The sequence below is a fragment of the Myxine glutinosa genome, chromosome 8, assembly GCF_964187855.1.
Source record: "Myxine glutinosa chromosome 8, kmMyxGlut1.1, whole genome shotgun sequence".
Classification (NCBI taxonomy): Eukaryota; Metazoa; Chordata; class Myxini; order Myxiniformes; family Myxinidae; genus Myxine; species Myxine glutinosa.
The window spans coordinates 20,166,017-20,189,500 of NC_136268.1; the positions used below are offsets into that span (position 1 = coordinate 20,166,017).

Consider the following 23,484-nt stretch of genomic DNA (forward strand, 5'->3'; position numbering starts at 1 on the left):
CGAGCGATAAAGTTATTGGAGCATGGAATGAAGGTATTGGAAAGGGTGTTGGAGAGGAGGATAAGGAAGAAAGTGAAGATCGACGAAATGCAGTTTGGATTCATGCCAGGAAGAGGAACGACAGACGCGCTTTTCATTGTGAGGCAGTTGCAGGAGAAGTACATGGAGAAGAGGAAGAAGTTGTTTCTTGGGTTTGTTGATCTGGAGAAAGCATTCGATAGGGTACCACGCAAAGTATTGACATGGGCATTGAGGAAGTTAGGAGTGGAGGAATGGTTGATCAGAGTAGTGATGGCAATGTACAAAAGAGCGCGCACAGCTGTAAGGACGAAGGACGGGAACAGTGGTGAGTTTGAGGTGAAGGTGGGAGTGCATCAGGGGTCGGTACTAAGTCCACTACTATTTGTAGCTGTGATGGAGGTGCTGGCTCAGAACGTAAAGGAAGGTTTACCTTGGGAGTTGTTGTATGCAGATGATCTGGTGTTGATTGCGGAAAGTATGGATGGACTGAAGGAAAAGATGAACACGTGTAAGGAATGTATGGAGACAAAAGGTCTGAAGGTGAATATCGGAAAGACGAAGGTGATGGCAAGTGGTAAAGCATGTGGTGAGGTGGAAAGAACTGGGAAGTGGCCCTGTGCTTTGTGTAGGAAGGGTGTCGGATTGAACTCCATTCAATGTACAATGTGCGCTGAGTTGGTTCATCAAAAATGTAGTGGTCTGAGAGGGTCATTAACCAGTGTGGCAGCTACATTCAAATGTAAGGTGTGCACAGCGGGAGCTGCAGATGGCGGAAATGTTGAGTTGGATCTTGGAGACGGCGTGAAGCTGGAAGGTGTGAAAACATTTTGCTACCTCGGAGACATGCTGAATGGAGAAGGTGGATCAGACTCGGCAACGGTTGCTCGAGTGAGATGTGCATGGAAGAAGTTTCGGGAACTGGGTGGCGTGCTGATGATGAGGGGAGTGTCGTTGAAGCTGAAGGGAAAGGTGTATGCTGCATGTGTGAGAAGTGTTATGATTTATGGGAGCGAGACATGGGTAATGAACGTAGAGCAGCAATGAAGGTTGGAAAGGGTGGAAATGCGAATGGTTCGGTGGATGTGTGGAGTATCGTTGAGAGAGAGGAAGACAAATGATGAATTGCGAAAGATGATGGGAATAGAGCCTGTGATTGATGCTGTGAAGAGGAACAGGTTGAGATGGTTTGGTCATGTGTTGAGGAAGGATGAAAGTGACTGGTTGAGAAGAGTGATGGAAATGAATGTAGAAGGAAGCAGAGGACGGGGAAGACCGAAAAAGACTTGGCTAAAGATGGTGGAAGAAGAAATGCGGGCAAGGGGGTTAACAAGGAGAGATGCAGAAAATAGGGCAAAATGGAGAAGATTGTCATGGGGACCGCAAGGCGAACCCCCGCTCTAGCAGGGAAAATGGCCTTTAAAATGCATGTTGTTGTTGTTGTTGTTACGGGAATTACCTTTTTTTTTTTTTTTTGTATACAAGATCGAGGCTCGGGTAAGAAACCAACAAAAATCACAAAAAAAAACTGACACACAAAACATACAATAAAGGGAGCGGGAGACAAAATTGGCAGAAAGAGGGAAGCACAGAAGTACAACAGCAGAGAAAAGCGACAACGGAAGATCAACTCCGTCGGAGGGTGGGGGCTTGGGGGGGAGGAAGCATGGAAAGGTGGGGGTGGGGGGTGGGAAAGGTATAAAACACATGGACACTGCTAGAACTTCCAGGAAAGAAAGAAGTCGGTATTTCAAAAAAAAGTGGATCTGGGGTGACTTGACGGGGGTAGAAGAGATCAAGGTTTTGGATGGGGGAAGATAAGAGAGGGTGGTGAACAGCTGTTTTAAAGACATGGAGGGAGGAGTGGAATTGAAGAGAGTGAGGGAGTTTGTTCCAGATGTGGGAGTAAAGAGGAATAAAGGAGTGAAGGTGAGAAGAGAGTCTAGATTTTGGCAGTTTAACCATAAGAGGGTTGCTGGCAGATCTTGTGCGACCTGCAGGAATATTTGGGGGACAGAGCACAGAGAGAGCTGGGGGAGCAAGGCCAGATAGGAGTCGGCAGAAGACAGAAAGACCACCAACCTGCCTGCGGTGAGTGAATGAAAGGTCCTCGGAGTCAGCTTCATCGCGGGAGATTCCAATGATTCTGAAAGGTTTGGTTTCAACAGCGTGAAGCCGAGCTAGGTGTGAGGCAGGAGCACCAGCCCAGAGGGGAGAACAGTATTCCATTGAGCTGCGGATGAAAGCGTTGTATGTGGTGAGGAGCTCAGGTGTGCCAAGGAAGGACTTCACACGATAAAAAGCTAATCATGTGTGTTTGTGGTTTTTAATATTTTACCAGCATGGCTCTGCCACTGTTAGACTTTGTCTCGTTTCACAGTAACTGCAGACTGCGATGCAATTACATACGTTGATGTTTAAAGTTTCTGTTACATCTTATGGTCAGATGTGTGAGCCACACATGGACAGATGGCAGATGTCAAATGTCAGATGTGTCAGATGATGTTAGATGTGTGATTAACGAGCTTTTTAAAAATGCATCATTGATTCATATTTAGAGTGGAAAACATTTATTTCCCCATTTGCATCATCCTGAGTTTAAAGCCAGTTGGTTTTCATTGTTTTATCCTCTCCGATAATACGTGCATATCTTGTTTATAGCTTCAGTCAGCTAAGACCATGCAGTTTTGGTATACCGTCCACCAATCCATGAACGAGCAATTTTTGCAGAGCAGCTGAGGCCATCTATTTTCCACATCCGTGTGGAGTGGGGCTAGAATTATGAGGTTGCAATAAATAGGAGATGTACTGTTCATAAGGGAACATAAGGTAGGGTAGAGGGTAGAGGAGATGGGTATCTTCTCTGATATGCAGCACGTTGCTGCGGGTTACATCATTCCTGTAGGTTGGGACAGGCATTTGTAATTTGTTCAGGGTGCCGATGATAACGCAAACCTACTCTTCATTGTAAGACACCGTGGGATATTTGCTCAGCATGGCTTTTATATTTACAGCATGGCTCTTAGATGTTCTGATGTACATCAAAGATATTGCAAACAATGGGGTTCAAAAGTTAACTTCCTGATCTTTTCCTCCAACCTATCCCAAAGCGATGAAATGGTACCAGTGGCGGCGTCAGGAAAACGAGGTGAGATATCCATCCGAACGACTCTGCCATAATTATCCCGTCCTCCAGGTAGCGGGAGATGGGTTTTGCGTGTGTGTGCAGGTTTGCTTGTGCCTCCTGGTTATAACTTTTTTGAAACCATAAATTGAGCTTTTGTCATCAAATTTTCAAAAAGCCTTTATTGTGAGATTATGGACAACACTCATTAAAAATAGGAGCACGGGTCCTGAAACTCACATCCATCAGCAGCAACTGTCAATGACGTCATCAAGTTTTGCTGCTGATGCAATGCCCTCTGAAGGTAAGGGCAGGTATTCTTTGCGTTTTAGGCCTGATTTCAACCAGTTAATGAGCGCAGAAGTTGATGCTGTCAATGCACCTTCGCTAAGCATCAGATATGAAGCATGTTGCCATGTTTCATCAAAATCATATCTTTGGTTCCCCGAAAATGACTGAAGTGTTTACAGACTCTCTGACTTTGGCTTTTGACTTTGGCTTTCACTCACTCTCTGGCTGACTGACTTACCAATGGACTCTGCTCAATCACATAAGCTCACCGGACTGAAGTCCAGGTGAGCTAATTATGTTGCAGTTTTCCTCCGTGGCATGAAGTGAAAAGTGGGGTTAAGCAATTTGTTCAGTTTGTCTGTCTGTCCACAACGTCAGTTTATGATCGAGGAACAAGTTAATCCCAATCGAACGTTATATTTTGAACACGAGTTGCAACATGAATAAGAAACTGAACATGTAATTTAACAGGACTTTGGCTCCGAATTTGTCTTGATCGCTCATGTGCTGAGTGGAGTGAGATCATATTGTCACTCTGCCTGTCTGGCAGTCAAATAGAATTGAAAAGAATTGAATCATCAAACTTACTGTTTTTGAGGATGCCAGAAAGGACACAAACAAGCACAAATAACTAATTAACTCATGACATAACTAATATAATATAATAACTAATATATAATGTAATAACTAATGATCATAATATTACTCATAATAATATATAATATAATAACTAATATAACTAATAACAAATAACTAACGTGTTAACTAAGGTGGTGTGAAAGACGCTGCATCAACGGTGGTAAACTTCCCAAAAAATCTACAACTTTTAAAATCTTTTTTATCTTTTTAAAAACTTTTACTTTGTTTCAATTGAAAATATATATTTGAACACTGGAGAACACAAATCGCCCTTTTGGCCACTTTCAAAAACCTTTCCTTTAGCAGTAATTGGACAAAATATTACAGCATTTTACATCATCTTGACCAATCCAATTTGCCGCTTCCAGCCCATGTCCACGTCCTTTTTTCTCAAGAAAGCATGGCGAAAGTATTCTATGAACTCTCCAGTTGTTTTTTAAGCTGTTGTTTTCATATAGTTTCGTTCGAGTACAAATCAGATGCGGATGGGCTTTTCATTTTAAGATACATTTTTAGTTTTTTTCACTTTTATTGCTTGAGCTGTAACAAAATTAAGTTCGTCCTGTTAGCCAGTTCGTCTTGTTTGTTTCAGAATGTTTCATGTTCATTTCTATTGATCTTCACACCTTTTCACCGAAAGGACTATTGTAATCGATCTGGACGTCAGTGAGTGTGTCCACGCACAGATCTACCTTGATATAGATCGTTTACTCTCAGCCGTTCCTGAAGGGATGAGAGAGTCTATTGTCGTCTATCTGTCAGTCAGTGAGTGTAACTTCGTACAGAGATTTACTTTTGAAATAATAATTAATTATATCGTATAATTATCTAGTGGTTGGTGTTATCTATCGTATATTATGATATCGTATATTATCGATATCGTGTCGATAGAATTATCTATCGCATAATTATCTATAAGCCTGGTGTTGCCTTAGCGGTTCGGGTGCAGGCTTGGGATCATAGGATCCTGGATTCGAATCCCGATCTATCGCTGAATTAACGTCAGGGGGGTTGACTCAGCCTGTCATCCTTCCGAGGTCGGCAAATTGAGTACCAGCTTGCTGGGATGAATGATCACGGTGTGTACCCCGATTTAGAATAGGTACACCATATACCTGCGCATCATAAGAGGCGACCAAGGGTTGGCGTCAGGAAGGGCATCCTGCCATAAAAACATTGCCTCAAATAGGGAACCATGAGGTCATGGGGCCCGCAAGGCTAACCCCCGCTCTCGTGGGGAAAAATGGCGTCAAAACGATCATTCATTCATATTTCATTCAATTATCTATGATTATATGATATAACTAGCACAGCACCTGGTAGCGAGCATACCTCCGCCTGGTGAACAGTTTACGTTTTGTATCCCACTGATAGGCCGGATCTGGATTCGGACCTGAACCAAAATCTAATCGGCTTGTTCTTGTCACCTAACCAACTCGTTCCTCCATGTTTATTCATAACTCGTCCATAACTTTTTTAAATATCAGGTTATATATCAGTTTTAGCCCGATCTATCAATGGTGAAGCATCACTTAGAAAAATTAAATAATTCTCATATCCGAATCCATTTTCAGATATTCACCAAAATCGAATCCATTAGTCCTTGTCACACACACAACCTGTCTACCAAGGTTCATCCAAATCCGTCGATAACTTTTTGAGATATCCTGCTATGTATCATTTTTGGCCGAATCTCCCAATGGTGAAGAATCACATAAAAAATTGTAGTAGCCGGATCCGAATCTGGATCTTCACCAAAATCTAATCATTTCATCCTTGTCACATACGCTACCTCTCTGCCAGGTTTCGTCCGAATCCGGCCACAACGTTTTTTGAGATACTTGTTCACAAACAGACAGACAGACAGAGGTGAAAACATAACCTCCATCAACCTTTGGTCGTGGAGGTAATAATATTTCCCCGTCTCCCTCACCTCTTTTTGTCTGTTAGTTGCTGGTTAGTTTGTTCCTTTCCTGTTTCGTCCCCGCTTTTCCCCTTCCCATTCTAGCTGTGTTACATTCAGTTTGTCTACAAAATTGTACATACTTTTCTGCAAGTGCATGATGGTCTGTGGACCAATATACAATATAATCAATGTAGATTTTTTAAAAATAGGGGCAATACCCCCATGGCACTCACCTGGTAGAATAAGACAGTATTGTTACAGACGCGGTTGTGGATGTTGGTTTACCGAGCGGTTTGGTATGACCGCGCCTGCACGTTTACCCGATTATACTCGAACCTTGGCCGAGTCGCGCTACGCTAGATCAATGAAGGAAAAGGACGCAACGGCTGGGATTAAAATGACACGACACCAGGGATACGGTTCTCAAGACCTCCGGAGGAGGTTATATTATGGCGGAAGGTTAGATTACAGAGACGAGAGGGACAGCATAGGAAGATAGGCACTTAAACACGGTCTTATACTTGCCCCGACAGACGACAGATAAACAGGACAAAACTGACTCACACGGGGATTGATGGCAAGGAAAGCGGGCAGTCGATGGCTCAAGGTGCACTCTTGGCTCAGGGGCAAAATCGACCCGGTCCAGTCCAAAGATGCGGGAGGTCTCACTCAGCGCTGGAAGGTCACGTTCTTTCTCCAAGCTGGGGGCGCATCTGACGTCACGTCCGGTAAGTGGCTGCGTATATCCGGCGGGGAGTGACACGCCCTCGGCTCGTTAGCTCCGCCCCAGATGGAATCGGCCCGTTGCTTCTCATTGGGTGCGGGGGTTACCGGCTCCGCCCTTGACGAGGGGCTGACAGCCAGCCCCTTCGTGGTAACCCCGTCGGAGCGCATGGTCAATGGCGGCTAACCGAGCCGGTGTGAGGACGCACACTCCCCCGCGCCGCGCCGCCCCCATTCTCCTCTGTTGTTGTAGTTGTAGTTGTTGTTGTTGTTGTTGTTGTAGTAGTTGTTGTTGTTGTTGCATGGGGAAGATGGGAGGAGGTAAGGGGAGGTCCTAAACTTACTACTGGTGCCATACAATCACATTCTGGTGCAACGAAGAGTCAGAATTAATGGAAACGAGTCCTTAACTGACATAGACTAAGAATAACTAGCAAGATGTCCGAAAGTTATCTACGTGAGATGCGGTGGACCTGGGCACGACATTTAATGGGGGAAAAAGGGGAAGGTCGGTTCTACAGAGTGTTATTTACAGGCAATGGGACTAGGGAATGGGGGATTGGGGATAGTTGGGGAGTATTGGGGAAATAGGGGAATATTTGCAAGCGGATATGGAGGCCAAATGCCATATCCGCAACATTGCACCCTTCTCTACCCTCGGGGCGTCCCGACCCGATAAATTTTTACCTATTTTAGTGTGGCACTCAGATGTAGTTCCCTCTACTATTAACTCTACCCTGAGTGCGACAGTTTTACAGATGTTCACAAATGAGTAAATATGTCCCCCTGCGACGTTGCACCCTTCTCCTCACAGAAACACACCCACAGGATAACCGAATTGCGGAAAGAATTCGCAAACTAAACATACAGCCGGTAGGGAGCATTATTTACAAGACTACGCTGCTATTTACACTACGATCCAGGACCTGTTTTTGGAGGAACACATGCAGATGTTATGCATAGAGAGAGCACGCATGCCAGCATCGATACACCAACCCACGAGTGCTCTGTGGCCTACGGCCTTTAATAATGTGCAGAGCACCCTATCCAAGCACCAAAAGCACCACCCCATCACACAGTCAGCACCATCCGGTGCAGTCACCATTGTTCATTAAAATAAATTCAACAACCCCTAACCCTGCAGGTGTCTCTTGCTCTTCGTGTGGTGCACTTGGCCTTCTGGCTTCTTTCAAAAATAAAGAAAGGCGCCAACCGCGTCCATTTCTGTATTGTGGCCTTCAGTGGTGTCAACTAAAAGTGGTTCACCTGTATGGCATAGGTGCCACGTTGACCCATAGGTCCATCCACGGGTGGTGCTTGGCCGCAAAAGAACTGCGGTCCATTGTGGGTGGCCACCAACATTGCGGTCCATATGGTGTATCGATCCAGGCAGCAAGCAGCGAAAGTGCAGGCCCACAACTGCGTAGCCAGCACCTCTCTCTCTACCCCAAAGCCAGATCCTCGGAGGTGGGAGACAAAAGAAGAAGACAAGTGAGTAAGGTGGTAAGGGCGCAAAAGTGCATGCAATATAAGATGATGCACACTGGGGGCACATGGGAACCAGGTGAGACAGGTACGTTCCTACCGTACGCCCCCCCCCCCACCAGGTAACCTACATGGCCCCTCCCTTACCCCTTACTGTATCCACAAAACACAACACTACCCATAAACATCTACTTTACAAATCAACAAACATCCCTACTGTCTTCCTCGTTCCTCCCATAAACCAAATTCGTCTTCTCTCCCTCCTAACCAATCAAATTTGCCATTTTCAACTTTCATCAAAATTTGCCATCTCCAACTCAACATCATAATTTGCTATCACCAATTCATCATCAGTCCCTCCTAGGGAGGGAGAGATGGAATCACCCCAATGTCTCATCCACGTCGTGATGCGTCTCACAAATCCTCACAGCAATTCTCATTTCTGCAACACAAACAAAGAAAACACAGGTGTGGAGTCATCATCATCACCACAGGTAAGTGGCTGCGTATGGTGCGACAGGTTCATCAATCCTAACTATTTCCTAAATGACTTTAACAACTTTACATTACCCGGGGTCTTTCTCCTGCCAAACCATTGGCCCTCTTACACTATGGGTTCTAAAAACCAATTCCCATTGGCCAAACTGTGGTGCTTTTCAATTTGGGGTCTCACTCCCCCGATTCATCTCCCGGTGCCCTCGCACAATTTCTGGGCTGTGGCGTGTACCTCTCCCAGCGGGTCTACCCACCTGCACACCTCCACCACTGCAGTTGCCTCCGAGCTTACCTGCTCCTTACCCTAACCTAACTACCTGGGGAAGGCCCTCTGGCGCTCTCCCCACTCGGTGCCCTCTCTGGCACTGGGCTATCCGGGTCCATCCTCCGGATCCTCGGGCCCCACTGACACTAACGGCTCCCAGAGCCCACCTGCGGCCTCACCTGGCCGACATCCTCACAGTGGTGGAGTGCCCAACCAACTACACACACTAACAGGCTACACGCCCAGCCATTTCCACAACACTAATGCACCCATCCAAATACCATTCTGTCACCCGCACCACAGATGCCAATATCCAACCACAATTTACCTATACCCTCTACCTAACACTTACACTACCCGCCCCGGGTACTCGTGAAAGGGGTCCACTCTTCCCCCATCCACACCTTCGCACCATGCACACCACTCCGTACCACTTACTCCAACTCTCTCCACACACCTGTACCTGCACACCTGTGCTCTCACACCTGGTGCCACCTGCACCCTTCTCTCCCCAAGCGCATTCGCGCTGATCCACAACACTCACTACTCATACACTGCTCCACACACCTGTCCAGTTGCACACCTGTGCAATCACACCTGTTCAATTCTCACACACACGGCATCATCTCAGCTAACTACTCCCTTCTGAAACTTGCGCTTCCCAGTCGTCCCTTTAAACTATTGCGCTCCCACGTCATTATCATCCACACTAATCTACCTGCGTCCCCACTACAGGTATCAGTCACTAACTAAACTTAACGTCACCTAATGTCATCTTTCTAGATCCCTACAATATAACCTAACCCACCCGGGCTAGTTTTCACTGCCATACACCCCATAAGCTATTGCGCATTTGCCCCACTATATGGGAAGGGTGGCAGGGATGCCAGCCTTACCCACCGGGCCCATCGCTCACTACCAATTTTGCACATCAAATTTCAACAAATTAAAAATTTGCCAATCACTACCCATCATCTGCCAATCACTACTGCCAATCCCTTGCCAATCATCAAATTTTGTTTTTCTCTAATTCTGGGGCCAAAACACTAACCTCATCACGCAGTCTACTCACTAATGCCTCTCGGTGCGCCAATTCCTGTCCAAAGCCCGGCTTCGTAAAGCCAAGCCATGAATGCGGGCTGTTCTGTGCCAGCGGCTGGATGCGTCCGGCACTCGGTGCAGGGACGGGGGCTTACCCGTGCCGAGATCCCACGCACCATCTCGGCACGGAGCCATCCAATGTCCCGCTCTCGACCTGCCGGCACGTCTCACCAAAAAGTGGTCGCCATGACGACCCTTTCTATCCAGCCGCCCGCTCCGCCTAGTGGAGCACGGACGCGGCCGTTCAGAGCGAGGCCCAGCACGCACCGAGGGCCCGATTCGGCTAAAAGTCGACCTAACCTCTAACCTGGTTACCGTCGATGCTTCACCTGGATGCTTACACCCCGCAGCCCGTTCCTTGCTCACACATCCAGCCGTGCCCATGCTCCTCATACCTTTCCTTACACACCCAGGTACACCCATTCCACTCACAGCCTTGGTCACACACCTGACCACCGAACACTTTGGCACACATTCGTTGGTAGCACACCTCACCAACACACCTCTTCGCGCCCCCTCCTCGGTCACCTCCTCTGTGACAATCACCGGTGTGCTCTCATTCGCACACCCAACCACGTGCCTCACCACCAACTCCAGCGTGCATTCCCACTCACGCTCTACCATTCCAGGTGTGCATCCTTCCATCCCAGGTGTACATCCTCGCTCACCTGTCACAACCAACTCACTCTCCTTGTCACTCTCACTACTCTCACCTCCATTCTTGACAGCGCACTCACCCTTACTCTTGACAGCGCACTCTTTCCTCATGCACCCGTCCGTCACACACCTTTCTCGCGCACACTCTCCCGTCACACCCTCTGTAACAGTTACCACACCGCGCTTCCATGTGCTCCCTCGCACACGCGCTACGACCGACTCACTCTCGCCAGCACCCTCACTCCTTGGCACGCACTTTTTCCTCACACACCCCAGAGTCGGACTTTCTTGCACACCTCCTTTTTCGCACACCAGACCTGTCGCACACTTCACCAACGGCCTCTCACGAACACCCGGGTCCATCTCGAAACCCAAAGTTATTAAATCACCTGGCGCATCATACGCACGACCATATTGGTCACCACTTACACCGGGTCCTCTTTCTTTTCGCTTCTCCTCCATCACCTGCGAATCCCTCATCCGGTTAATGAGCACATCATCACGATTCGAACACAGACTTTGGACCAATTCTTTTATCTCCTCTTTTATCCCTTTCTTATCCTCTCTCCGTCGCTTCTTAATTTCGCTCACCCCTTCTTCCACTTCTTCTAATTTCTGCTTCACCTCTTTTATTCCCCGGTACGTCTCCTCAAGCTCGTCCTCCAAGGCTACCTTGACCGTTTCCATGTGCGTCCTCACCTGCCAGTCCTTCATCTCCATTACCTCTATCACCTCGTCCAACCTCGTTGTCAGTCCCTCACGTACCATCTGACATTCCCTCTTTGTCGCTATCAAGTCGTTTTTTATGTCGTTTTGTGTCGCTTTTAACCCTCCTAATACCGCAGTGTTCCTTTGAACCTGCTCCGTTAGTCCTTTTTGTCCCTCCGTCAGCTGTTCCACCTCCTGCGTCAGGTCCTCTATGCCCCCTTGTAATTTTACAGTCCCCTTTCTCACCTCCTTCTCCATGTGCTCCTTACAGTGCCTCACCTCCTCGCGCACTCCTCCGACCTCCTCACTCACACCTCTTCTGATCTCCTCTCCCATCACTTGCATCTCCTGCCCAGATGCCACCCTCATCTGCTCCATTTCCTCCCTGTGAGCATCCAGTTTAGTTTCTACCCCCATTCTGACCCCCTCTATCTGCTGCCCCATTTGGTTAACTTCCCTTTCCGCTTGGTCCCTCATGTCCCTCAATTTGCCTTCCATCCGGTTTTCTAACCCCTCTAACCCATTTCTCACCTCTTTTATCCCATTGTCTAACCCCTCAAAATTTTTGTCTACCTTCTCACCAGTACCCCTCGCTTCGTCCCTCATTACCCCCATTTGGCCCTCTAATCGCTCACTATCAACCCTCATTTGCTCATTCTGAGCCTCCATCCGGTTCCCCATTTGTCCCATACTGCTTTTCAGACCTCTAATTTGGTCTCCCAATTGCTCACCCATTTGTTCCATAAGGGCCCTCATTTGCAGGAGGAAAAGGTTCGAATCCACCAGGGGCGCTGCCACGGTCGCGGGCGCGGTGACCAGCGAGGCGCCATTTTGCGCACCCGCAACGTCGGGCGCAACGACGCTATTTTGTGCGTCTGCTACACTCGCTGCTTCGCTCTCCTCGCGTCCCTCAATTTGGTCCTGGACCGACCCTGCCTCACTCTCCTCTACCGGAACCCAGCTGTCTTGATCCGCCATAGCGCGACTTTCAAAATTCGGGTTTTTATTTCCGTAAAACAAAATCAAATTTCGCCGTTATAATTTCGAGCGCGGGAAACGCGCTCCGGATCGAATTCTACCTCCCCAACACCAATTGTTACCCTAGTGGTACAATTGGTGTTCCAAAATTTGGGCTAAATGAATTTAGTCCCAGGTCCGAATCCGACACTCCTGACACCAATTGTTACAGACGCGGTTGTGGATGTTGGTTTACCGAGCGGTTTGGTATGACCGCGCCTGCACGTTTACCCGATTATACTCGAACCTTGGCCGAGTCGCGCTACGCTAGATCAATGAAGGAAAAGGACGCAACGGCTGGGATTAAAATGACACGACACCAGGGATACGGTTCTCAAGACCTCCGGAGGAGGTTATATTATGGCGGAAGGTTAGATTACAGAGACGAGAGGGACAGCATAGGAAGATAGGCACTTAAACACGGTCTTATACTAGCCCGACAGACGACAGATAAACAGGACAAAACTGACTCACACGGGGATTGATGGCAAGGAAAGCGGGCAGTCGATGGCTCAAGGTGCACTCTTGGCTCAGGGGCAAAATCGACCCGGTCCAGTCCAAAGATGCGGGAGGTCTCACTCAGCGCTGGAAGGTCACGTTCTTTCTCCAAGCTGGGGGCGCATCTGACGTCACGTCCGGTAAGTGGCCGCGTATATCCGGCGGGGAGTGACACGCCCTCGGCTCGTTAGCTCCGCCCCAGATGGAATCGGCCCGTTGCTTCTCATTGGGTGCGGGGGTTACCGGCTCCGCCCTTGACGAGGGGCTGACAGCCAGCCCCTTCGTGGTAACCCCGTCGGAGCGCATGGTCAATGGCGGCTAACCGAGCCGGTGTGAGGACGCACACTCCCCCGCGCCGCGCCGCCCCCATTCTCCTCTGTTGTTGTAGTTGTAGTTGTTGTTGTTGTTGTTGTTGTTGTTGCATGGGGAAGATGGGAGGAGGTAAGGGGAGGTCCTAAACTTACTACTGGTGCCATACAATCACATTCTGGTGCAACGAAGAGTCAGAATTAATGGAAACGAGTCCTTAACTGACATAGACTAAGAATAACTAGCAAGATGTCCGAAAGTTATCTACGTGAGATGCGGTGGACCTGGGCACGACATTTAATGGGGGAAAAAGGGGCAGGTCGGTTCTACAGAGTGTTATTTACAGGCAATGGGACTAGGGAATGGGGGATTGGGGATAGTTGGGGAGTATTGGGGAAATAGGGGAATATTTGCAAGCGGATATGGAGGCCAAATGCCATATCCGCAACAGTATTCTACACTGACTAAAGGTATTTTAAACAGTATCACAGTATTTTAAGCCAATTTCAATGGTTGCTTGGAGACAGGGCAGCATGTACAATCATATACTAAAGTAATCATAAGACTTTAAACAAGCAAACAAAAAAAATACCTATTTTAGGGGGTTAACCCTCCCTCCCCTCCTTCCCTCCATGACTACCTTAGGGCCTGATTTTTTTTTTAATTCCGTGAACAAGCTTTGATACATCACGGGTGATGAAGGTTGTGATCAAGTTTCATCGAAATAGTATGTGTAGTTTCAGAGGAAAAAGCAAATTCCTATTTTAGGGGATGGAGGGGTCAAACTTGGATCCACTTTGATCACGGTAGTCCCCCGAAGACCTCGACAAACTTGAGTTGCAGCATCCGAAATATCATTTGTGCCAAGTTTCGTCACAATCACAACAGCAGTTTTGGAGAAGAAGTTGCAAGTGTTTACGGACTGACGGATGGACGACGCGCCATCGCATAGGCTGACCGGAACTACGTTCCAGATGAGCTATAAAAAAAAACATGCCAAGAAAGGTGTGCAGTGTCGTGATTTGTGTGCGTGTCTTTGCAGTTGGTGCACAGCCCACCACCTTTGGAAACGGATGCATCCTGTCTGCTGAGTACCGCAGCTCAACCAGGTATCGTATCGAGTTATTTGCATTCAGAAAAAAAGGAAAAAACAGCCATCAGGTTGCACTTTTTATCATTTATTCCTTAAAAATAATCTCAAACCCTTTTGACGTTTTCTTTTGCAGGCATAAAATTTCTTTTTGTTTTATTATTTCAGCGCTTTCTCAAGATCGTGTTGAAAATATGTTGATGAGGAAACATTGGCTCCAAAGACGAATACATTTTTTAAGAGAATGTGTCTCCGGTCATTGTGCATTTTCCCGTCGATGAGATAGTTTTCTCCATTTTTGTTCAACCCCATCCCAAAGACTGCAGCATCGGTGATAAGAACCACTCCACTCTGGCAAAACGCAACTTTGAACTAAAACCGGCAGCCCTGATTCACGACTGTTCATTTGAAGGTACCGTTCATTTCTTACACCCACTCGTACACTCTCTATTGGTTTTTATTCTTTGTTACGTGAATAACCTTCTTTGTTTTTTTTTTGGATACAAGATCGAGGCTCGGGTAAGAATCCAACAAAAATCACAAAAAAAAACTGACACACAAAACATACAATAAAGGGAGCGGGAGACAAAATTGGCAGAAAGAGGGAAGCACAGAAGTACAACAGCAGAGAATAGGGACAACGGAAGATCAACTCCGTCGGACGGTGGGGGCTTGGGGGGGAGGAAGCATAGAAAGGTGGGGGGGGGGGGGGGTGGTAAAGGTATAAAACACATGGACACTGCTAGAACTTCCAGGAAAGAAAGAAGTCGGTATTTCAAAAAAAAAGTGGATCTGGGGTGAATAGACGGGGGTAGAAGAGATCAAGGTTTTGGATGGGGGAAGATAAGAGAGGGTGGTGAACAGCTGTTTTAAAGACCTGGAGGGAGGAGTGGGATTGAAGAGAGTGAGGGAGTTTGTTCCAGGGATGGGAGTAACGAGGAATAAAGGAGTGAAGGTGAGAAGAGAGTCTAGATTTTGGCAGTTTAACCATAAGAGGGTTGCTGGCAGATCTTGTGCGACCTGCAGGAATATTTGGGGGACAGAGCACAGAGAGAGCTGGGGGAGCAAGGCCAGATAGGAGTCGGCAGAAGACAGAAAGACCACCAACCTGCCTGCGGTGAGTGAATGAAAGGTCCTCGGAGTCAGCTTCATCGCGGGAGATTCCAATGATTCTGAAAGCTTTGGTTTCAACAGCGTGAAGCCGAGCTAGGTGTGAGGCAGGAGCACCGGCCTAGAGGGGAGAACAGTTTTTCATTGAGCTGCGGATGAAAGCCTTGTATGTGGTGAGGAGCTCAGGTGTGCCAAGGAAGAACTTCACACGATAAAAAGCTAATCATGTGTTTGTGGTTTATAATATTTTACAAGCCTGGCTACGCTGCTGTTAGAGTTTGTCTCGTTTTACAGTAACTGCAGACTGCGATGCAATTACATACGTTGATGTTTAAAGTTTCTGTTACATCTTATGGTCAGATGTGTGAGCCACACATGGACAGATGTCAGATGTGGTCAGATGTGTCAGATGTGTGATTATCGAGTTTTTAAACAATACATCATTGATTCATATTTGGAGTGGAAAACATTTATTTCCCCATTTGCATCATCCTGAGTTTAAAGACTGTTGGTTTTCATTGTTTTATCCTCTCCGATAATACGTGCATATCTTGTTTATAGCTTCAGTCAGCTAACACCATGCAGTTTTGGTATACCGTCCACCAATCCATTGACGAGCAATTTTTGCAGAGCAGCTGAGGCCATCTATTTTACACATACGTATGGATTGGGGCGAGAATGTATGGAGTGGGGCTAGAATTATAAGGTTGCAATAAATAGGAGATGTACTGTTCATAAGGGAACATAAGGTAGGGGAGAGTGTAGAGGAGATGGGTATCTTCTCTGATATGCAGCACGTTGCTGCGGGTTACATCATGCCTGTAGGTTGGGACAGGGATTTGTATTTTGTTCAGGATGCCGATGATAACGCAAACCTACTCTTCATTGTAAGACACCGTGGGATATTTGCTCAGCATGGCTTTTATATTTACAGCGTGGCTCTTAGATGTTCTGATGTACATCAAAGATATTGCAAACAATGGGGTTCAAAAGTTAACTTCCTGATCTTCTCCTCCAACCTATCCCAAAGCGATGAAATGGTACCAGTGGCGGCGTCAGGAAAACGAGGTGAGATATCCATCCGAACGACTCTGCCATAATTATCCCGTCCTCCAGGTAGCGGGAGATGGGTTTTGCGTGTGTGTGCAGGTTTGCTTGTGCCTCCTGGTTATAACTTTTTTGAAACCATAAATTGAGCATTTGTCATCAAATTTTCATAAAGCCTTTATTGTGAGATTATGGACAACACTCATTAAAAATAGGACCACGGGTCCTGAAACTCACATACGTCAGCAGCAATCGCCAATGACGTCATCAAGTTTTGCTGCTGATGCAATGCCCTCTGCAGGTAAGGGCAGGTATTTTTTTGCGTTTTCGGCCTGATTTCAACCAGTTAATGAGCGCAGATGTTGATGCTGTCAATGCACCTTCGTTAAGCATCAGATATGAAGGATGAGGTCAAGTTTCATCAAAATCATATGTTTGGTTCAACCGAAAATGACTGAAGTGTTTACAGACTCGCTGACTTTGGCTTTTGACTTTGGCTTTCACTCACTCTCTGGCTGACTGACTTACCAATGGACTCTGCTCAATCACATAAGCTCACTGGATTGAAGTCCAGGTGAGCTAATTATGTTACATTTTTATTCCGTGGCATGAAGTGAAAAGTGGGCTTAAGCAATTTGTTCAGTTTGTCTGTCTGTCCACAACGTCAGTTTATGATCGAGGAACAAGTTAATCCCAATCGAACGTTATATTTTGAACACGAGTTGCAACATGAATAAGAAACTGAACATGTAATTTAACAGGACTTTGGCTCCGAATTTGTCTTGATCGCTCATGTGCTGAGTGGAGTGAGATCATATTGTCACTCTGCCTGTCTGGCAGTCAAATAGAATTGAAAAGAATTGAATCATCAAACTTACTGTTTTTGAGGATGTCAGAAAGGACACAAACAAGCAAAAATAACTAATTAAGGAAGAACAGAACTAATATAATATAAGAATTAATATATAATATAATAACTAATAACAATAATATTACTCATAATAATATATAATATAATAACTCATATAACTAATAATAAATAACTAACGTGTTAACTAATGTGGTGTGAAAGACGCTGCATCAACGGTGGTAAACTTCCCAAAAAATTCTTCAACTTTTAAAATATTTTTCATCATTTTTGAAAACTTTTACTTTGTTTCAATTGAAAATATATATTTGAACACTGGAGAATACAAATCGCCCTTTTTGCCACTTTCAAAAACCTTTCCTTTGGCAGTAATTGGACAAAATATTACAGCATTTTACATCATCTTGACCAATCCAATTTGCCGCTTACAGCCCATGTCCATGTCCTTTTTTCTCAAGAAAGCATGGCGAAAGTATTCTATGAACTCTCTAGTTGTTTTTAAAGCTGTTGCCAAGAAGGGTGTGCAATGTCGTAATTTGTGTGCGTGTCTCTGCAGTTGGTGCACAGCCCACCACCTTTGGAAACGGATGCATCCTGTCTGCTGAGTACCCCAGCTCAACCAGGTATGGTATCGAGTTATTTGCATTCAGAAAAAAAGGAAAAAACAGGCATCAGGTTGCACTTTGTGTCATTTATTCCCTAAAAATAATCTCAAACTCTTTTGAAGTTTTCTTTTGCAGGCCTAAAATTTCTCTTTGTTTTCTCATTTCAACGCTTTCTCAAGATCGTATTGAAAATATGTTGATGAGGAAACATTGGATCCAAAGACGAATACATTTTTTAAGAGAATGTGTCTCTGGTGGCTGTGCAATTTCCCGTCGATGACATAGTTTTCTCCATTTTTGTTCAACCCCGTCCCAAAGACTGCAACATCGGTGTTATAAACCACTCCACTCTGGCAAAATCCAACTTTACACTCAAACCGGCAGCCCTGATCCACAACTGTTCCTCTGGAGGTACCGTTCATTTCTTACACCCACTTGTACACTCTCTATTGGTTTCTATTCTTTCTTTCGTGAATGACATTATCACAATTTTTATTGTTAATTTATCTAAGGCTTACATGGAGGAGTTCGTATTACACATATTTCACTGGTGTGCACACTCATTTTAAGCTGTCTAGCCTGGGTTTGAATTTTTTTTTTTCTTGGTATACAAGATTGAGGCTCGTGTAAGAGCTAGCATTAATGACAAAAAAAACAAACGGACACATACAGTCACTTGAAAAATTAAGTACACCCCATGTACAGTTTTGGCTTTTTCAACATATTTCAACACACTGCTATTTGATCTTCATTTCAACAATATTGATAGATAAAGGTGATATAATATAACAAATATCATGAAACATTTCCATTTTGTCGTCCATTGTATAATTTAAATAAACATAAATGCAAATTTCGCATGTGGAAAAAGTAAGTACACCCTTGGCTCTAATAGGTGGTATTGCCCCCTTTGGCAGAAACAACCTCAAGTAGGCGTTTCTTATAACTGTCTACCAGTCTCTGACATCGACTCGGATAAATTTTTGCCCACTCCTCCATGCACAATTCTTTCAGCTGTGCGATGTTTGAGGGGTTTCTTGCATGCACAGCTCGTTTCAAATCCCCCCACAACATATCGATGGGATTTAGATCCGGGCTTTGACTTGGCCATTCCAGAACCCTCCATTTCTTTCTTTTCAGCCATTCCTTGGTGGATTTACTGGTATGCTTAGGGTCATTGTCATGTTGCAAGGTCCACCTTTGGTTGAGCTTCAACTCTCCAACAGATGGCCTCACATTATCCTCAGGCACCCTCTGGTACAATGAAGAATTCATAGTGGATTCTATTATGGTGAGCTGCCCAGGCCCTGATGCAGCAAAGCTGCTCCAAACCATAATATTTCCACCACCATGCTTTACAGTTGGTATCAGGTTCTTGTGGTCAAATGCTGTCTTTGGTTTTCGCCAAACATGTCTTCTGGTACTGTGGCCAAATAGCTCTACCTTTGACTCATCTGTCCAGAGCACATTGTTCCAGAAGTGCTGGTCTTTGCCTAGGTGTTCATTGGCAAACTTTAGTCTTGCCCTGATGTTCTTTCTGGACAGCAAAGGTTTCCTCCTGGCACACCTCCCATGTAGATCAAATTTGTGCAGCCTCTTTATAATGGTAGACTCGTGCACTTTGACATCAACAGTGGCAAGAGCTACCTGTAGGTCCCGTGATGACATTCTGGGGGTTCTTAGAGACTTCTTTCAGCATCTTGCGGTCTGCTCTCGGGCTGAATTTGCTGTGGTGGCCTGGCCTGAACAAGTTGGCAGTTGTTTGGAATCTTCTCCACTTGTCGATGATCTTCCGGACAGTCGAACGATTGATTTCAAATTGTTTGGAGATCTTTTTAAATCCCTTCCCAGACTCGTAGGAATATATAACCTTCTTTCTGAAGGCCTCAGAGAGCTCTTTTGATCTAGGCATGGTGATGCCGCACACTTCAACAACAAAGAGCAAACCAAACTAAATGTCTGAGGTTTAAATAAGACAGGTTCCTCCAAGATCCTCTCTAACGATGTTCTAATCATTTGCACCTGATCTGGTGCACCTGATTCTAATTTTAGGTATTTGAAGTCGTGATAAATGTAGGGGTGTACTTACTTTTTCCACATGCGAAATTTGCATTCATGTTTATTTAAATCATACAATGGACTACAAAATGTAAATGTTTCATGATATTTGTTATATTATATCACCTTTATCTATCAATATTGTAGAAATGAAGATCAAATAGCTGTATGTTGAAATGTGTTGAAAAAGTCAAAACTTTACATGGGGTCTACTTACTTTTTTATGTGACTGTAAGACGAAATAAAGGGAGTGGGAGACAAGATGGGGAAAGACGGGGAAGCACACAAGTACAACATTTGAGAGCAGGGACATCGGGAGATCTGTGGGAGGGAGAGGGCTTGGAGAGAGGAGGCATGGGAAGGGGGTGGAGTGTGAAACACACATGGACAGAGCTCGGACTTGCAGGAAAGAAGTTTGTATTTCATTAAAGTGGATCTGGGGTGAATTAACTGGGGTAGAAAAGATCAAGGCTTTGGATGGGGGAAGATAAGAGATGGTGGTGAACAGCTGTTTTGAAGACCTGGAGGGAGGAGTGGGATTGAAGAGAGTGAGAGAGTTTGTTCCAGAGGTGGGAGAAAAGAGCAATGAAAGAGTGAAGTTGAGCAGAGAGTCTTGATTTTGGCAGTTTCACCAGAAGAGGGTTGCTGGCAGATCTTGTGTGACCTGGAGGAGTATTTTGGGGGACAGAGCACAGACAGGGCTGGGGTGGGGGGGGGGGGGCGCTCGGCCAGATAGGAGTCGGTAGAAGACAGAAAGACCACCAATTTCGACCCAGCTATGAAATGGCATTTTGGCGTTTCTTGGGCAGGACGATACATCAATGTGTGTGCCGGCCCTTGGATGGACATTGAACTGGCATCACATCTGCCACCATTTATTGGTTGACATTGAAGATCCCGCAGTGTCCTTCGCGAAGAGTAGGCGAGCTATTGCACCCTCAGGCAATGATGCTGCCCTGCAGCCTTGGGTTTGTGGAAGAATTTGTAGCTGAGAGACTCACAGGACTCCAATGACCGGACACAGGTTTACAAAAGGTCTGGTTTATTAACTGGTTATTCACTTCATTCCATTTACCAAATAATACCGCATAATATAATGGATCAGGTTAACTCTTTTCGCATGGTCCTTCTCGTTCGGCTGATGTTCCTCTGCCACTCCCGTTGGTCAGAGCTTCTGGTAGCAGCTTCTCTCGACTCCACGTTTGCTCTCGTTTATATGGACAAACTGGACTTAATCCCCTCTCCGCTAATGCCCCGAGGTCATGCATGTACCAAGTCCTGGTATCAGCTCGCTCCCCTCCTGTTGTGAGTTCCGTTTACCAAACGATAGGGGGGTGCTTCAGCCAGGGGCTGTGACCAGGTGGACAAGAGATTATCATGTTCGGGCGCATTCCTGACTCATTTACAAACTCGTCTTTCACAGAGTTTGCATGTAAAATGTATCTGCTTTGTTACCAGGTTAATTAATAAGTTACCAGTGCCAATTAATAAGTTACACTGAGTTACACTTCCACAATTCCCTCATCTTTTTGTTTTTGTTTATATTAACCATTAATCTAAACATCAATATAAGTAAACAATCAATCACTACAAGTAAACATCATTACAAGTATAAGTAAATAATCAATCACTACAAGTAAACATCATTACAAGTATAAGTAAATAAATCAATCATTTTGGTAATCAAATTCCCTTGGGCATACACCGTCATCCTGCAAGAATCACAAAACATTTCGTTGGTCATTGACTCCTTCTATATCGTACAATCTATTGCATTTGCATCACAAATATATTTTCAAAACAACACTTCACCATCACCAAGATACAACAATTTCACTTCATTTTCAAGTTTTGTAAAGCATCTGCACCATCTGGTAAAAAACGTTTGCCTCCACACAAATGTTGACTTTGTTTGAAAGGAAGGGCTGATCACTTGTGTTTGAATCCTGGTATGAAACATTTTCTCCTAATGTCTTCATAGCTCGTGCACTACTTCGTGTAGGATTTCGCTGTTGTGGTAACATTGCGGAGTCATAGACTGACCCTGCTCTCCTTGTAGCATTCTTGCCACTTTTTGCTGTAAACCATAGTAATTCCTGAACACGGCCTTCACCCAGTTGTAGTCGACTTGCCTCCACCCTCATTGTGAGTGGGCAGCAAGTATTGGTGTGACGTTGATTGGCCAGCAAGATGTGGAACAGGGATGCCGGATGCATCCACAATGATGTTGGGACCATGGTGTTCAGGTCATTCATGGTCCTTACCAGGAGCAACCAGCAGAATCGTGCACAGCTGTTGTGACAAGGGCACAGCCGTTTTTTGCAGCTCCATGCTGGTTCCCCGGACGTTGGTGAAGTAATAACATATGTCCCCGCATTTCACAGAGGTTGCCGGTAAAATGTCGTTGTCCTGCAACTTCTGATGTGGTGAATGTTCGAAGCCTTCGAACAAGAGTAAGTGATCGCCTTTCTTTCATATGTTGCAGTGTGATCCAGGCAAATGGTCACATAAATTTCCTTGGTGAAGGTAAGCATTCATCTCCAAGTTACACGGGAGAATGTCTTCATCATTCTTTGAGAAAGAGGGTGTATGCCACGATTAACTTCATTTTTTTAGCCACAAATTTTCTTTCTCGAACTTCTTCCCAATTCCGTTAGCAATCCCTCCAAAATGTGATCTCGTCTTATCCTTATGCTCAGTCACATCTGAATCTGCTTTCCGCACACACTGAATCAGATAGAGTACATCTTACCATGAAATCAGCATAATCATGTATACCTTCCGACAGTTTCACATTCAACAATTTGTTGTTTTTCCTTAACACAAAAAGTTATATTCATTTATATGCGTCACACAAATAATATTCAATCAGGTATGTATTTTATTACTAAACTAAGAATAGCATTGTATATGATTACAATCACAAACGGGAATACCTAATTCCCAACAACAATTTTTTCAAACCAACAAATTAAACATAATGTATTATTACCATAATTCCTCTCCACTTTTTCTTTTCCCTCTTTTTCCTAACAGTGTGTCACTCGTGGTGATATGAGTTCACTGATATTGTAATTGACACAACTCATAACATTGTCGTTATGCCATTATCTTAATTCTACTGTTTCATTTGCAACATCACTTGATTTAATCTTTTAATCTCAGTATTTATTCATATCATCATAACAATCTTTCTATTTTAGGTCCATATTTGTTTCTATTCTTATCAACCTCCTACGGTTTATCAATTTGTTCCAAAACACTGCAACCAAAGGTTTTAACCAAAGCTCTACCAAACTATTTCCAATTTGAACTCAACATGCTAATTAAACAACAATTCAAAGAATTAACTTCAATGGGTCAACAAAACTCATTTTATAAACAGATCTAATTTTCCCATCCAATAATTTTCCTTGCCAAATGTCATATTGCAACACTTTAATAAACCTTCGAAAAATGTCTCCCAAATC

At 45.1% G+C, this 23,484-nt stretch overlaps 1 protein-coding gene across 3 annotated transcripts in view; it reads left to right on the top strand.

Moving 5' to 3' along the window:
• Nucleotides 1-23,484, top strand: part of LOC144893227 (uncharacterized) — a 279,241-nt gene that overhangs the window by 245,944 nt on the left and 9,813 nt on the right. For all 3 annotated transcript variants that reach the window (XM_078782977.1, XM_078782975.1, XM_078782976.1), the window contains exons 14-19: nt 3,129-3,166; nt 14,279-14,345; nt 14,646-14,738; nt 16,467-16,504; nt 17,908-18,036; nt 18,275-18,367. In XM_078782977.1, the coding sequence (XP_078639103.1) occupies nt 3,131-3,166; nt 14,279-14,345; nt 14,646-14,738; nt 16,467-16,504; nt 17,908-18,036; nt 18,275-18,295 (384 nt within the window). In that variant the 5' untranslated portion in view covers nt 3,129-3,130 and the 3' untranslated portion in view covers nt 18,296-18,367. The remainder of the gene's footprint in view (nt 1-3,128; nt 3,167-14,278; nt 14,346-14,645; nt 14,739-16,466; nt 16,505-17,907; nt 18,037-18,274; nt 18,368-23,484) is intronic.